At 48.8% G+C, this 15866-nt stretch overlaps 3 protein-coding genes across 5 annotated transcripts; 1 reads left to right on the top strand and 2 right to left on the bottom strand.

Moving 5' to 3' along the window:
- The first annotated feature begins 992 nt into the window (after positions 1-992).
- On the top strand, positions 993-7132 carry NEPRO (nucleolus and neural progenitor protein). The gene is made up of 9 exons (XM_040055878.1): positions 993-1161; positions 1319-1473; positions 2241-2317; positions 2422-2553; positions 2902-2979; positions 3835-4196; positions 4856-4917; positions 5371-5621; positions 6080-7132. Exons 1-9 carry the CDS (start codon positions 1008-1010, stop codon positions 6474-6476), a joined length of 1668 nt encoding a protein of 555 aa, XP_039911812.1. The 5' UTR covers positions 993-1007; the 3' UTR covers positions 6477-7132.
- On the bottom strand, positions 7106-9406 carry TAF13 (TATA-box binding protein associated factor 13). The gene is made up of 4 exons (XM_040055879.1): positions 9338-9406; positions 9136-9214; positions 8565-8662; positions 7106-7740 (listed from the first exon to the last, which is right to left on the bottom strand). The coding sequence occupies exons 1-4, from the start codon at positions 9362-9364 to the stop codon at positions 7570-7572; spliced, it is 375 nt and encodes a 124-aa protein (XP_039911813.1). The 5' UTR covers positions 9365-9406; the 3' UTR covers positions 7106-7569.
- Positions 9407-11284: 1878 nt separating this feature from the next.
- Positions 11285-15519, bottom strand: GTPBP8 (GTP binding protein 8 (putative)). 3 transcript variants are annotated; one of them, XM_040056763.1, is made up of 7 exons: positions 15226-15519; positions 14827-14925; positions 14199-14329; positions 13764-13863; positions 13230-13348; positions 12665-12788; positions 11285-12056 (listed from the first exon to the last, which is right to left on the bottom strand). In XM_040056763.1, the coding sequence occupies exons 1-6, from the start codon at positions 15517-15519 to the stop codon at positions 12704-12706; spliced, it is 828 nt and encodes a 275-aa protein (XP_039912697.1). In that variant the 3' UTR covers positions 11285-12056; positions 12665-12703. The 3 variants fall into 3 exon arrangements, with proteins under 3 accessions (XP_039912697.1, XP_039912698.1, XP_039912699.1); XM_040056764.1 differs by having other exon boundaries at positions 11285-12053; XM_040056765.2 differs by having other exon boundaries at positions 11285-11998.
- Between the last annotated feature and the right edge of the window lie 347 nt (positions 15520-15866).

The following is a 15866-nucleotide window of genomic DNA, read 5'->3' as shown; positions in this document are numbered from 1 at the left end:
TAAAAGAATGTAGTAAGCGTAAAACAAAATGGAATCAAGAGAAGGTAAGAGTGTACAAAAATTGTGCTCCGTTTAACTCCTTTGTTTCTAACAAAGACATTAATTGCAGCAATGTTTGCAAGTAGGAAGAGTACATTCAACTTCAGGAAGGGAGGGAAAGAGGCAGGAAATGTGCTTGAGGGAGGAGAACTCAGAACACCACATTTTGAATCAAAAAATCACTTTTATAGGAAACTATTCCGACACTACTAATAAATTACAGCGATCAACTCCATGGGGCAGCTGCAGTGGCCCCCTGCCATAGCAAATTCCAGCAGCAGGGGCTGCGAGTATGGAGCGATCGGGATGGCAGGGCGGGTACCTGGGGCGTGGGCAGCAATGCCCTTCCTCGCTCAGACCGCCGATGTCCCAGAATTACAGCATCATCTGGGTGGGAAAAGACCTCTGAGATCATTGAGTCCAGCCTGTGACCGAACACCAGTGCCAGCTACACCCTGACACCGGGAGCCACGTCCGCTCTTTCCTTTAAACACCCGCGAAGACAGTGACTCCATCACCTCCACGGGCAGTCCATCCCAATGGCTGAGCATCCTTCCTGTGAAGAAATTCCTCATAATGTCCAACCTGAACCTTCCCTGGTGCATCTTAAGACTATATCCTCTAGTCCGGATATGAATTTCTCGTGGTGCGAAGCCAATCGCACAGCTTTTTCAGCACTTTGAGGGTCGTGCGTGACATGGGAGGGCACAGCTGCGGGGCTGGGGACTGGGGTCACCCTCAGGAGGAACACCCCTGCCCCGCCGCACGGAGCGGCTCAGCTGCTGCTGCGCTGGCTCCCAACGGCCACAGCTCCCGAGGCACACAGTGGAGAACTGCGAGCTTTACAGAGTGTGAACAACACGCCATACTTTAGATATTTCCCTTCTCGCTTACGGCATTTGGGACCGTGCCGCACCCCCGCGGGGTGACTTGGTCCGGCCCGCGCCTCTCCCCGCCGGCCCGCGCGGATGGTGCCGCCCACGCCGGGGCTCGCCGTGCGCAGCGGGAAGATGGCGGCGCCCAGGGCGGCGTGGGCCGGGCGGGAGGCGGCCTGGAACCGGCTGGACGTGCCCTGGCCCGCCAACAGCGCCACGGTGCCGCTGGCGGCCCAGCACCCCGCAGGTCCCGGCGCGGTGCCGAGGGGGGCGGGGGGCGTTCGAAGCCTCTCCCGGGTGTTTGCGGTGGGTGGTCGGTCGGTGGGAGCAGGAGGAGCGGCCGGAGGGGCGGCGGACGCCGAGGCGGTGCCGGTGCTGAGGCCGTGCCCGGGTCTCGCCCGCAGTGAAGGGTCTGTCGGTGCTGCGGCGGCGGTGCGTCATCGCCGGGAAGCGGCTGTCGGGGCCGGGCCTGGCCGCCGAGGGACGCGTGCTGCGCACCGTGCTCTACGCGTACCACAGCAGGCTGCTCCGGCACCGGCCATACCTGGCCCTGCAGCAGGTGAGCGCCAACCCCACCTGCGCGGCGGGGACCCGGCAGCTGGGTACTCCCGGCCCCAGTCAGCACTCCCCGAAAAGCCTTTGGGGTAGCACTTGGCTCCCGGAGCATGGTGCACAAAAAAAGTTTGGAGCAGCTGCATTTTTGTTCTCTCACGGTTGAGCCCAGTGGGTAGAAACCCTGTGCAGCAAGTGCAATTTCCATTTGCCCTTGTCTCCGATACGCACGCTGAGACCTAAAGAAGGTACAATTAGGTACCACTGAATACATGAATAATACAGGGACATCGTTCTCAGCTAATTGTAATCATGGGGGGAGGAATAATAATCATATCTGACTTAATAGCTATTTTCTGTTTTAAGATGAAAAGTGAGCACCTTGCCAGTTTTCCCGGAAAGGGGTTGTCAGCATCTTCAAATAACTGTTTTGAAAAGGAGCAGGAATGGTGCTCACCTTCTTGATATATGTGTTTTCCTTCTTGACGTCCAGCAGTAAAGGCCCTTGTATACAGCAGGGAAATCATGCAGCACCAATTAAACATGGCCTACTCCAGTCCTTCACTTAATTCTATATTTACCGAAGAGTGATGAAGGGATGTTTTTTTATCATAGTGAAGATACAGAAATGTCCCTGAACATCTCGTCACACAAACCTGCAGTGTGGGCTGTTAAACTGATAAGGAGAAGGTGTCATTTGATATAGTGACAGTTCTTAGACCAGGGCACTCAGTCTCTCAAAATACAAGTCAGAGGAGTTTTCTTTTCTCCTAGGTAGAGCAATGTTTGAAGCGCCTGTGGAAAATGAATCTGGTGGGCTGCCTGCGAACTCTGTCAGAACTGATTCCCAAGTAAGTGTTGTGATCCCATATCTTGTACTATCCATCAACTTAATCTGCAGAGCTAAAGGAAGAGGATGCTCAATCATAACCAACTCTTCATCCAACGTCAACAGGAAAAATGCATCCAAAGCCCATGCTGAGTGCTTGGTTCCCACCCAGCCTATGCTGGAAACAGTGGCTTTGAAGGTACTGGGAGGCTGCAAGCTCATATTACGTCTGCTGGATTGCTGCTGTAAAGCTTTTCTGTATCCTTTTTTCATCACAAAAACATTCTCCGAGCTCACCAGTAGCACCTCATGAGACCAAAACTAGGTCTCGTGTAGGTCCTGTGTTGCTGATGGACTCAGCTGTATGATTCATATGTACAACTTGAAATTTCTTTGATAGCCAAACTCCTTATTTTCAAGTTGTTGTGTAGGAACCTCAGGCTGTCTGGCTGGCAGCTGTTCTGGCCTTGAGCAGTCCAAAGTTTGGATACTCATCTCCCAGATTATTCCAGGATATTGCCTTGTGAATTGCCTCTAGTTGGTGTGTTCAGCAAGTCTCATTACATGCTGTTTATTTTTTTTAACCTTAACTGCTGTAATCTTCAGCTTGTCTGTTAAACACCTCTGCTCGAAGGAATACATACTCCTGAATACTCTGGCTTTGGGGCTCCTGAGCAGGCTCTGGTTTGTGTGTTCAAAAGTCTGTCTTGTTTGTGTCTGTCTGTCTGATGTGCCTGTCAGGGAGAAGGGCTTGTAATTAGGCCTTGCTGCTAAGGGAGTTTTATTCAGTTGGGAGTTGGAGAAGGGAGGGTCCCTCCATGCCTTTGGACTTGATTCCAGCACTTGCAGAGTTGTACAAGGAGAGACTTTTTAGATGCTCTTATGGAATGCTTTGTTCTTGGATCTTAGCAAACTGTATGTAGCTCTAAAGAAATCACAGTGTTAGTGTCAGCCTGCCACAAACACCTGGTACTCCGTGCAGCAAGGAGTAAACAGTGCCTCATGCTGAAATGGAAAGGTTGGGATAAACATGTTATATTATACTGCTGAGTTTTCCAGGGAAATTGGTGTTCTGGTCTCTCTCAGTCTGGGAGAATAACTGCTGTCCATAGCTGAAAGAGTAACCACATTGTTAGAACAACTTTATTTGGCACAAGGAATCTTGTAATTCCAGGAAACGTACAGCAGGCAATTATATGGCATCAGGCCTGAGTTGGTGCAGGGTGCTTTTGTGGGAAGACCTCATCACATCTTGGATGTGACCCAAGAACCTGATGGGTCCCAAGTGTGGCACTCAACAAAATTCCACAGAAGCAGAGGGGCTCCTGATGAGGAATTTACCAGCTAAGTCACTCTTGCATTCTGATCTGGAAAAGTTCCTTAAAGCTCACACTTAAGGAAAGCAGGGTGGTGGAGTGTAAAAAGGTATATTTGTACTGAGGGGAAACAGGGAGAGGGCAGCTGAGCTGAAGGTAGTTGTTCAGTGAGCATCATGTTTTGCTAGAGGAGACTCCATTCCTTTTTGTCCTCTGTCTTTAGGATTCAGTACAGGTGTGTATTGCAGACCCTCACATCCTTGTACAGTGCCTTGTCGACAACGCTCCATCTGGTATCTGAGACCCAACAGACCCCTTATATCAAGGGGTTTACCTTCCCTTCTGATATCAGAGACTTCCTTGGAGTTGACATACCTTCTGAGGCAAAGAAGCAAAAGGCTCAAATGCTTGCAACAAAAAAATCTACCGGCTGGATGAAGCAGCTCTTCCCACCAATGCCAGAGGCAGTGCCAAAGGTTGGGAAAAAGAGAAAATCTGAGACCCGTACAAGTGCCATGAAAACCCGTTCCATCCCATGCGCCGTGGACATTGGAGAGACGGTTGTGGTGCCCACAGCCAGGAGAGGTAAAACCTTGTGCCAGTGTAATGGTTTCTGACATCTCAGAGACTGACTGCAACTTCCGTCCAACAGCGCCAAGCACTTCTGCTACCTGCACTGAGATTCTAGTACAAACTCACTGTCCTTGTAAGAAGAGAGTGCTGCATGTTCATGCCTTTGTAAAGCTGTGGATAATTAAGTACCATGATTTTTTTGGGGGGGGTGGTTTAAACAGGTTACAGCCTGGGGAGAGGCAGGTAATGGGTGCAGTATATAGGTCCTGAACACAGTTATTTGTACTTTCCTGCTTTTGCATAGCTAAGAAGCTATGGGCACTGTCTGCAGTCGGTACAAGAGTAGGTAAGGCTGTAGGTACAGGATACAAGTATCCTTGCTGGTTCTGAACTGTGCCCCAATCTTCCTCTGCAGTCAGGGCTGTGGTCAGTGACTGCAGCTATCCATGTGTTCGTGTGAAGCTTTTACCCATTAAGTTCTCCTTTGCAGCCATCTGTAAACCTCTGCATACTCTTCATTCCTTGCCAGCTGCAATGCATGAGTGTAGTCCCCTTGAGTTTGCCTGGAAGTGTTGAGTACAGGTGTGAGCCTGCGGAGAGCTGCGGCATCTCTTTGCAAAGACATAAAACTGTCTCGGTGGTGTAATGGGAACTCTCCTCTCTCTCTGTAGGGAAGCATCCAGGGTTTGATGTGAAGAGCTTGCTTAGGCCAGCCAGACATCCAACACAGGAGGTTTGTGTGGTATTGTTTTATGTTAGGTTGGTGGTTTGGTTTTTTTTTACACAATAGTTGGGGGTTTTTTATTTTAAAGACTCTTAACACTTGAAACATGATACCCCTGATTGAAAATACCCCCTTTCCCTGCCTTATTTTTGCTTGTCTAACAGCTCAGATTAGTGTGGAAGCTTTGCACAGAAAACGAATCACTACTTATTTCTGCTTAGGAATTTGGGCATTTCTTGGTTTGTCAAGTGAAATGACCAGAGAGGAAGTCAGTAGTAGACAGGAATACAAATTCTATGTATCTGCCTCTTCTTTTTGTATTTCACTAAACAAAACTGCTCTTTCCTTTTCGCTGTAGAAAATAAGGAATGTTCTCACAAAACCCCCTGTGTTCTTCTCCTTTCCAGTAGAAAGGATCTGATGCATCATCTTTTTAAAACACTATTTCTGTTACTGTTTCAGGGTCTGAGCATTGCATCAACACCTTTTAAAGCAAAGTCATCACCACTATTGTCTCGGATAGCAAAATCACAGCACACTGGATCTCTTGTAGAGATGATCGAAACAGCTGCATCCTTTGGGGAGCTGTCAGAGGCACTCAGAAAAGCTATTCTGTGGTGCAAAAACAACAAATTCAAATCAGAAGCTTATTTTCTGCGTAACAAGTTGTTGAAAAGCAACCGGCTACACCATGTGGAGGCTCAAGGATGCAGGTAGCTTTGCATGGGTGTGCGTTTTCTGAGTCCAATACTGTATTTTAATATTATGTACTTTGCTATAGTATAGTGAAACACAGTGGTTTAAACCATTCTTGTGAAACTCAGGATCACTAGTTGAGGTTACTGGGTGCTCTGACCATGGGCATTCTGTTTAGCTTCAGTCACTTGTGATTTAAAAAAGATTTAAAAGGCTAACAAATGCACAATACTTAGGAGGGAGGATGAAAATGCAACTTAAATCATCTGCATGTTCTATGGTAACAACCGTATGAGGCATGGGTCATCTTTATTCGGACTGCCTTGGCTACTATTGTACAAGGTGCTGTTCTGTTTCCTTGGTATGATAAGGAAAATGATAGAGATGGGTAATAACGAAATCTCTCCCAGCTCCAAATGAAGTAACACTTTAGTAGCTGATAAGGTTCTGTTTTGTGCACTTTGCTCCCCTTAAGCTTGAAGAAAAAGCTGCGCTGTGTCAAAACATCTGTCCGAAAATACCTCCTGTACGGGTCACACCACACGCGCCGGCCGAGGCAGCACCTCAGGGCTTGGATCTGCCCAAGGAGGATCAGATCATCGGCACTCTTGAAAACAGCTCTAAAGACTGGTGGGCAAAAACCTCCTGAGCCTTTTGGGGTCTGTGAGAACAGTTCGTCACTCACCCTCCCAGCTTACCAGGAAGGGTCTCCGAGTCAGGAAGAACATTCCAGCATTGATACAGGACATGTCAGACTAAGCACAACAGGGACCCCTAAGCGGCTCCTGCTGGAAGGAAGCCCTGGCCCTGTGTGGAAAGAAGTTGCTGAGAACACAGATATTGATTCTATTTTTGCAACAATAGGTGTCTGACCCTGGACTTGAAGGAGGAAAGGGGTCAAGTCATTCTAGTTTTTTGGTTTAAATAAACCCCTCTGAACCCTAATGGCATCTCAGTAACTCACATCCTGAATTCTATTAAAAGAGTAACAACCATTTTATTATCTTTTTCTAAAACAGCTTTTTTCAAATGGCTGATTTTTATATTTTTAAGGGTGTTCTAAATAACTGAATAGTCTCCATCCTTTTACCTACCCTTGTCCAGGAACAGTAACTTTGTTACCCTTACTCAGTGTCCCCTCGCTATTGCCCGACCACATCTTAAGATGCTGCTGTTAAAAATCCACAGTGCAAATAGTTCCCATCCATGGCAGGAAGGCTGCAGCTGATCACCCACTGCTGCTTTGGACAAAAGATTTTCCAAAGCCAACACCTTTCCAAGCCTTACACCCTTCCTTCTGTGCTGCTTGTAGAGGGGACAGCCTTGATGTGCAGTATCATTGCTGTTTCAGCATTTGTAAATGCCTGTCCTGAAATGAGGAGTTAACTGAACCTACCTCCCCTGAGTTGTTCCAGAAGCAGGGAAAAGCACTGCTGTGGCCTGCAACAGTAACCTTGTATTACCCACCTTGTATGAACTGATCAATGTACATTCAGTTACAAAATGTGGGCACAAACTTATGTTTTATTCAAAAAGCATATACAGAGCAAAGAGCACAACTTTGATAGTAGTTTGAGCTTAAGGTCTTTCTACAGATAACCAAGATCCATTTTCAAGGTTTCCTGTCAGAAGAATACCCAGTGACAACTGAAACAATTTAAAGACTCATGAATCATTAGCCCTAGAGCCATCTGATTCAACACAGGCCTACTTCAAACAGACTCCTGCCACTGCAGGAATTTTTAAGAGCTCTTTTTTTCATTTCATCAAATGGTATAAAAATACCTAAGTATACAATCAGGTAACCTTTCAGCTGCTTGAATATTTCTCAGCAAAGGCTGGGAGTGAGGGCAGACATCCCAGCAGTGACCTCCATCCTGAAAAACCCTTCCAAACAACGTGTACGACCTTCCTTACTGGGCAGCAGGTGCCCAAATCATGCCCCAGTGCAGCTTGTGTGCAGAATCAAGACCCATAGTTTGCTTCATCAAAAGCCTTTCTGGCTCGTTTCAGTTCTTCATTCATAGTTAGGAGGTCTTTAACTCTGGCAAACTTCCGGGGGTCCTTGCGTATTAGAAAGACAATGTCCTCAACCTGCACCCGACCCTGCCGCCCGATGGACATGGCCTTGTGTGTCTGTTAGAGAGGAAAAAAGAGTCAGCAGCATTCCTCTGCCATGGTGTTCTTTTAAGATCACAATTCCGCTTTATTTCCTGTCATTTTATAATAATAAAGCAAGAAATTGCAGGTTCTGGGCACCATCATCCTAGTCACAGAGAACTTCCCAGTGAACCATGGAGTTACTCTGCTGTCTCCAGCTGCCTTCAGCTGCACCCTGAACACAACCACTATAGATACATCACAGTATCAAACTAAGGCCAAATTACACACAGGATACCCAGCCTGCAGAATGGCTGAAGATTAGGCACAGCTTGGAAGCAATGTGAGGTAACTGTATCAAAGGACAGTGCAGGGCATTTTGATAAGGAGGAAAGACCAACATTTCGAAAGAAAGGGGAATGTTTGGATACTTAGAAACAGTATCCAGCTCTGGAAAAGAAAAGGCTTCAGGCCCAAGAATGCATTTCTTTTGTAGGGCATAGCTAAGTTCCCATCCATGTACAGACACTGGGCAAACACAAAAAGCTGACAGACTTTCAAATCTGAGCCTTCTGTCAGCTGCACATACAGTGATGCTGCAGTGGACCCCAAAGTCCGGTGGGTATTTCCCCTCCTACAATACTAATCTCACTGCTACTTAAAGACTAAGTCCACATGGAGCAATATGCATTAATTTTGATTTAATCTTGGAAAAACAAAATCCAAGTTTATATTTCTCCTACTGATGCCATGAGTTTGGGGCCTGGGATAATGCAGTATACGAGTCAGAGGTATTAACCTTCAGAAAGCTAAAGTTCTGGCGAGGAATGTTTTGACCATGCCATCTAGAACCGACTTACCATTTCAGTGATAAACTCTATTACCAGGTCCTCAAGAATGTCCACTGATTCTGTGTAAGGGTTCTGGTCATCCCCGAATCCGTACATCATGCACCTTACTGCACAAAGAAACACTCAGCGTGAGGCTTCTTTCATCCATTCAGCGCTGCACACATCTAGTTAGAGCTCACCAGCCTGCACATTCCTGCACCAGGACGGCACTCTCGTCTGCCAAGCAGGGCAATTCTTGAGGAAACATACAGGAAATAAACAGAAGCCAACAAAAGCCCTGTAGGGAGCAGAACTGTACATACAGAAAAGCATGTCTGAGGACAGGCTCTCAGGATATTCGTTTAGGCTGCAAAGCACTGCACAGTGACAGCGCAGCTGACTTTGGGCACAGCTAGGTTCAGAGAATGCACTAGCAGTATTTTTGAGGTCAGATTTCTGCAGTTGCAGCCAAGGCACATTATGAAAGCCGCTGTTTTGCCAAGGAGAAGTGAGTTTTGGGACCCCATCCGCTGTCAGCTCGGGGTTTCAGCCGAGTGACCCGGCCGCGCTGGGCAGGGCTCTCTGGCCCGGCCCGACTTACGCTCTTTGGAGAACAGCCTCTTCCTCCTGCCCTGCCCGCCGTCCAGGCCCCCGCCGGCGTCCTCCGCGTCCTCTTCGAACTACACGGGCACAGCGGAGGGGAGGCCGCGGTCAGCGCCCGCCCGGCCCCGGGCCCTTCCCGCCGCCCCCCCGGCACGGCCGGGCCGTGGCTCCCCGGGCAGGGCAGCCCCTCCGCCACTCACCGGCACGTCCTCCTCCTCATCCGCCATGGCTGCCCGGCGCCCCGGAACAGCTCCGGCGGCCCGGCCCCGCCCCGCGGCCCCGCCGAGCCACGCCGGGCGGGCGGAGCCGCCGGGCCCGCCCGGGCGGGGGCAGCGCGGTGCCGCTGTGGCGGGGGGCTGCTGGCCCTGCCCGAACCCGGCTATGACACTCATTGTCGGACTGCCAGATCGGGACAGCCGGGTGGGAAGGTGAGCTCGGGAGGCGTCAGTCAAGCCCCGCGCTCGAAGGAGAGGGTCAGACACGGGGTCAGCGAGGGTGTCTTTGCACAGGCGGTTTGTTCGGTTGGCAGCGGCTTTTCCTTCCCTTCAGCAAGGCACGCTTGCTCAGGTCCGCAGAATCAAAGAATGTAAAGGAGTTGGAATAATGGCCCTTAAAGGTCATTAATCCCAACCCCACCTGCCATGGACACGGACACCTCCTAGTAGACCAGGTTGCCCAAGGTAAGCCCCCTCTTTCAGTTTGTACCCATTCTCCCTTGTCCTATCACTGCAGTTCCTGTTGAGGCCCTGTCTGGCTTCTCTTTAGCCCCCCTTCACATAATGGAAGGTTGCTATGAGGTTTCTGCCTTCTGGACAGCCCCAGCTCTCTCAGCTTTTCTTTGTAGGGGAGGTGCTCCAGTCCTGTTGTATTTCATACCGTTTACTCCGGCCCTGCAGATTACTCACAGAGATGTTAAACTGGACACATTCCAGATTGGATCCTTGCTGTGTTCCACTTGTAACTGCCATGCAAGTGGAGTATGCCCCACTGGCTTCTGTGCCCTGAGCTCAATTATTCAATCAGCTTTTACTGATCTACTAGCGCACCTGTCCAGACTGCAATGTTCAGATTTTGGACACTGTTGCAAAAACACTGCCTTTGTAGTGTCATGGTTATGGCGACAAACCAGACCAGACTCACGACAGAGTGGAGGAAGAAAATGGAGAAAGAACTGCTGAAAGACCAGGGAAGATGCGTAAGGTGAAATCCTTTTCCATGGAAGCTAATGCTCAACATCATTTCTGTAAATAACAGCTATAGAAGAGGCGAAGCTTTACCAGGTAATGGCAGGAGCCTTAAGTGAAGCTTACGCACTGCAAACAACTAAAGACATTTGAATTTAAAACTGCATTTAAAACTGAAATGAGTTCTGCTGTATCAGTATGCTGCCAGGCCCACCCACCACTCATCAATGAGCGGGAAAGAAAGGGAGATTGTGTCCCTGGCCGGAGAAAGTGCAGCTCCTCACTCTGCAACTCAGCCGATTCCTTAAGAACCTGGCACCTGCTTACCCAAAGCCTATTCCCAGGAAGGCACTTGTGTGTAAGTTTTACTGTTTAGGGAGAGGACTTGATTTTATTTACTGTTTTGTCACAAGGGCACTGTCACACTCAAGAATCAAACTGTAGTGTTCTCTCCTGCAAATGGCAGAGCGAAATGCAGGAATTATTCCAGTATTTGAAGCACTTCTGAATAAAACCAAGATGTGTCCAGAGGTAAAGCTCATTCTTCTGGAGAAGATGGCACCTAATATTCCATGCACACACGTCCATTTTGTTTACACAAATGGATTAACTGGACATATTTAATGTATTTAAGTGGTTAATAAAAGACTTCTCAGCACTGTAAGGGGTTGCAATGTAATATAAGGGGTTTTGTTCTGAAGAGGGACTAAAACCAGAACTGCACTTTTTTACATATTCAGGGTTATTTTCAGAGGCTCTACAGTCAATGCTGAGGCCATGAAAATTACAGCCATGACAAGATTGATGTTTTTGGAAGATCCTGGTTTTAAGATACTACGAAAAGACCCTTCCTGAAGTGTCCACTTTCAATTGTTCCATGTGTATAGCTACTGCTGCATTTCTAGCATCATGCATCCCTTGGGCTGGTTTGCCCTGCAGCATTTTGGGATTAGAGATAAAATATTAACAGAATTACAGGTTTGATCACTAAGACACAGAAGCTAGAGAGCCACATTTACTGCATTCGTCACGTTCTCCTCTTCTTGCATTTATTCTGAAAACAGATCTTGTCTCATGACTAGTGTCTTACAAGAAATTGCATAGTAAAGAAAGTGATATTTCTAATCCTTTTGCACTGTCAGAGTGGTTTAGAAAAGAACTTTCCTTTCTTGATGTTTAAACACTTAATGCAAGTAACTTTGACAACTGCATAACCACATTTGGCCATGTTAAGACATGACAAAGACTGAGTGCCAGGGTTTGACACAGGCACTTCATAGCTTCAGACTAAGTTTTCCTGTACGAGCACTGCTATTGATGGCCTGTCCTTTCGCCCAGTTCTGCCTTGTAACTGGATAGTTTCAGGTGCTCTGAAACAGACACAGCTGCTGTGGCACGCAGTTCCCCTAAAGAGTGCAGCACACATCAGTGTTGTGCTTCGGCTGCCACGGTAGAGCCGATACAGATCATGGGTGGTGTGCCTCAGATCTGGCAGCTCCTCCAAGTGGAGCTGCAGAAATTCATACTGGATCTCAAAACAGAAGGTAGATGCAGCACTGACTCCTGACAGTGTGCAGGACAGGGCTCCTCTAGACATCAGTCTTTTATTCCACTCTGTTTCAAGCCAACACTCATGGAAAAGCAGATCCCATGAAAGATGTGTTCTTTCCTTCATCCCTGTGGAACAGGGACAACTCAGTGTCTGCAAGCAAGGCATGCTACCCTGCTGCACCTACTGAACACAGGACACAGAAGAGTTACAAAAGTAGAAAATACAAGATGTCAAACACACCACAGACAACAGCTTTTCCACTTTTGGCTATTTCCACTCTGTATGGCCTTAGAGCAGGTAGGTTGCACAGGAGGTAGTTTTTGGCCCCTGCTATCCTAACCCTAACCCCAGCTGAGAGAAGTAAACCTCTGAGTATCATGCAGTTCAACTGGGTAATACAGTTGGCTTAATGTTAGGGCTGTAGTTTTTCTTTCCTAGATGAAATGCCTCTTTATTAATGATATTACTAGACTGTCTCTAGTATCCTAAATATAGCAGAGGTTAGGCATGGAGTAGGAGATTTTTCAACATTTCAGTGTAGAGAGATGAAATACTGTATTAAAACTTCCCTCCTCTGTGGAAGAAGGGAAGCACAATCTCCTTAGCACAATCACGTAGGTTTTATGAAACAGTTTTATATAATAACCTGGATTAATTCCTGCTGCAAACTTCCTGAACTGATGAACTTAATAAAGAAAAAATTTAGCTTTATAAATACTAATTTATTCAAAAATACCATATAGTAAGTTGGTTTATTTACAACAAAAACCCCAGACCTCTGATTTTGGTACCTTTTGTTCCTGATGAGCCAAGCAGATCAGCAGGTCTTTTCAGCAGGCCTCTACAGTGGGCAGGTTTCCAGTAACATGGGCTACAAAACACCTGAGCAAGTGAACCCCCGAGAACTCCACAGAACTGTGGAAACAGAGGCACAGATGTTCAGTGCCAGATATTGCTGTGTCTTGGAGTAATAAAGGCAAACAGCCGCTGGCTGTGTTCTATTACATGTCCCACAGTACATCTGGGGAAGAGCCTGCACTTGGGCTGTGTAATCCAACAGTTACAGCTCTTACTCTTACCAGAACTCAAATAAAATGGCAAGGCCTGCTGCCATGCAGCACAGGGACTGCAGCCCCACTTTAAGAAAGGCCAAAGGAGGAAGCACCCTTGGGAAACAAACTTCACTCACTTGCAGAGAAGAGGGAAGGAAGAAAGGGACATTTCCCCATCAGCAGCCCACCCTCTATCCTTGGAACACAGAGAGATGCTGCCTCTAGAGCAGACAGACTTGTGTTAGGTATCTTGCCCTACTGAAGTCATCACCAGAAAGGAAACAGCAGCAGTGGAGAGCTTTACCTGACCAGGAACAGCTGAGGAAAGCATCCCTGAGTGTTCTCTTTTACAAACTCCTGAATCTCCAGTACTTTCTTTAACAACAATCCCCTGGAAGCTCGGTCAATTTTTGTTAACACCATCTACACGGATCCAGAAAGAGAAGATTAAAAGAAGAAAGTAAGCTTGTTTTGCTTTTAACCTGGAACATCTGTAAGAATCATAGACCATCTTACAAAGCAGTCTGGAAGTTCTGGTCATATCTAGGAGGAAGAATGGTCTAACACAGTTCACCAACACACTTTTTTGGCCTGCATAAGGAGTGCACCTTTTCAAGCTGAGCACTGAATAAAAAAATTATCTATTTAATAAGCCACACAAAAAACCCTCTTAAATCCCACTTGTCTCCCTCAACACTTTTTAAACCTGTTTTATTAACAATAAAGGATGTGGGGTTACTGCTTAGGCAGGTCAACTTGCATAACCTCAGGTGAAGGGTACACACTTTTATAGATTACCTGTACCTTATAACCAACCCAAGGATCAAACATTACCTACCACATAAGGAATCCCAAACTCTTCCAGCATCTCCACTGCAATGTGATCTGTTTTCTGGAGTCCAACTACACCATCTACTAATAGGAAGGTCCTCTTCAAGCTGCCAGAAATACAAGCAACATTATTTCATGCCTCCTGTGCTACTTCTAAATTCATAAGCAAAAAGAATTAACATGGGATCTGGGGATAGGAAGAGCCAGGCAAAGCCGTGCATGGAAACTGAGGGGCAGCATGGAGCAGCACCTCTATCTTTCCTGCTGTTTTGATCTGTCTGAGCATGAGTGAGTGACACTGTAGAGGCTTCCAGGGAAATGATGTCAGAACTAATGGATGGAAGGAGCTACCCCTCTGCATTTTCTCCCCTCGTTACATGACACTGTATAGGGGTGTCTGTCTGGCTTTGCCTGTGCTGTGAGGTACAGGTAGGTCCCTTACTTGTGCCGTTCCTGCAGATAGGCCTCCACCATCTCAACAAAGTCCTGTGGGGCGCGATAGCCATATCCTGGCATGTCCACCAGTGTAAAGTACTTGCCTACTTTGAAGAAATTCATCTTCTTCGTGTGGCCCTAAAGAGAGGATTTAGGCAAGATGAAGCACAGCAGTGGTTTTTCAAAAGGCTCCTTTAAGCAGTGTACTAGGAGATGCTCTGCAAAACATCCCCTATGCCAGACCCCTGCCTCCCCCAAATGCTTTGAACCCCCCAGTCTCCTACCCCTCTAGCAATCTTATATGGCTCTATCCATAAAACAGACTAAAAACAGATTAATGGGTCTCTGAGCTTGGTTCTTCTCAAAGGGCTTTACAGCACAGCTGCTCAGGTTGTGCAGCTCCTTCATCTGGCTGAAGAGCTGGGCTCCTGCCTCTTCCTGGGCTAGAGCAAGGCCAGCGAGGATGGCCATGAGGATGGCCACCAGAGCTGGCACTTTCTGTCATTTCAGGCTATTTAAGAGTTTGTTCCCTCCCACCCTTCTCAGTCCTACCCTCTGGACTGGTACCAGCTTATGGACCATGTCGTGGTTTAACAGACAGACCCAAAGGGAGGGATGTTAAAAACGTCACTCACCGGAGTTTTTGACACTCTAATTTCCACTTCTGGAGCCAGTGAAAACAAGGCCCGGATTAAAGAGGATTTCCCCACATTGCTTCGGCCGATGAAGCACACCTGCAGAGGGAGATACAGAGAGGGCACATCTACACCTGCCCACATCTCGCTGGTCATTTCCCAGCCCGTGCTGCCAGTGGCCGCGACAGCGGTGTCCGGCGCCACGGACACGTCAAGGCTGCCGAGTACCAGAGCGGGGGAAAAACAACGAATAAACGATTTTTTCAAAAGCAGCAGTAAGTGCTCCACATTTGGCGCAGCGCTCCGACACAGCTGTACAACCCCTCACCACCCCTTTACCCCTCAGCTCAGCCCAGCCGCGGTCCGGGCCGAGGGGCGCGGCGGCAGCTCTCGCCTGACCTCGGGCAGGGCGGGCGGCGGAGCATGGTCCATGCGCACGGCGGAGCTCACGTAGTCGATGGAGTGCCCGCGGCCGGACCTGAAGAGCGCCTCGGCGCGCTGCAGGGCGGCCAGCCCGGGCTGGAAGAGGCGGAACCGCGCCGTGTCCGTGCCGGGCGCCAGGTACCGCTCCAGCTTCTGCAGCGGGAACACGATGGCGCTGCGGCGGCTCCGCTCCAGCCGCAGCACCTGGGACAGGGCGGCCAGCGGCGGCGAGGCCCGGCCCGCGGCACCACCCGCCCGGGGCAGCAGCATCGCGGCCGCGGCAGGCGAGACCCGGCCGGCCCCGGAAGGCGGCGGGCGGGACGGCGGGGAGGGACAGAGGGGCGGTGCCACGGCTGCCCCCACCCAGCCCGGGGCTGGCCGGGCCCGGCCGGGCCTGTGCGCCCGCCGTCCGCAGCGAGCGTCCGGGGCTGTGTGCGTGGTCCAGGCCCGGCTCTTTATAGAATCACAAAGCGTCCTGAGTTGGAAAGGACACACAAGGAGCATCAAGTCCTACTCCTGGCCCTGCACAGCACCATCCCCAAATCACACCCTGTGCCTGAGAGCATTGTCCAAACGCTTTCTGAACCCCATGCTTGGTGCTGTGACCTCTGCCCTGA

Source organism: Hirundo rustica, chromosome 2 (assembly GCF_015227805.2).
Source record: "Hirundo rustica isolate bHirRus1 chromosome 2, bHirRus1.pri.v3, whole genome shotgun sequence".
Classification (NCBI taxonomy): Eukaryota; Metazoa; Chordata; class Aves; order Passeriformes; family Hirundinidae; genus Hirundo; species Hirundo rustica.
This window is presented reverse-complemented; position numbering and strand designations above follow the sequence as displayed.

Excerpts from the sequence above, each read along its gene's own strand:
- NEPRO (XM_040055878.1), top strand. The coding sequence starts at position 1,008 with ATGGTGCCGCCCACGCCGGGGCTCGCCGTGCGCAGCGGGAAGATGGCG. Across the intron at positions 2,980-3,834 it reads GGGCTCCTGAGCAGGCTCTG|GATTCAGTACAGGTGTGTAT; the intron begins GTTTGTGTGTTC and ends CTCTGTCTTTAG. Across the intron at positions 5,622-6,079 it reads GTGGAGGCTCAAGGATGCAG|CTTGAAGAAAAAGCTGCGCT; the intron begins GTAGCTTTGCAT and ends GCTCCCCTTAAG.
- TAF13 (XM_040055879.1), bottom strand. The coding sequence starts at position 9,364 with ATGGCGGATGAGGAGGAGGACGTGCCG. Across the intron at positions 9,215-9,337 it reads ATGAGGAGGAGGACGTGCCG|TTCGAAGAGGACGCGGAGGA; the intron begins GTGAGTGGCGGA and ends GTGCCCGTGTAG. Across the intron at positions 8,663-9,135 it reads GAGGCTGTTCTCCAAAGAGC|TAAGGTGCATGATGTACGGA; the intron begins GTAAGTCGGGCC and ends TTCTTTGTGCAG.
- GTPBP8 (XM_040056763.1), bottom strand. The coding sequence starts at position 15,519 with ATGCTGCTGCCCCGGGCGGGTGGTGCCGCGGGCCGGGCCTCGCCGCCG. Across the intron at positions 14,330-14,826 it reads TTAGAGTGTCAAAAACTCCG|GGCCACACGAAGAAGATGAA; the intron begins GTGAGTGACGTT and ends TCCTCTCTTTAG. Across the intron at positions 13,349-13,763 it reads AGTTTGGGATTCCTTATGTG|ATGGTGTTAACAAAAATTGA; the intron begins GTAGGTAATGTT and ends GGATCCGTGTAG.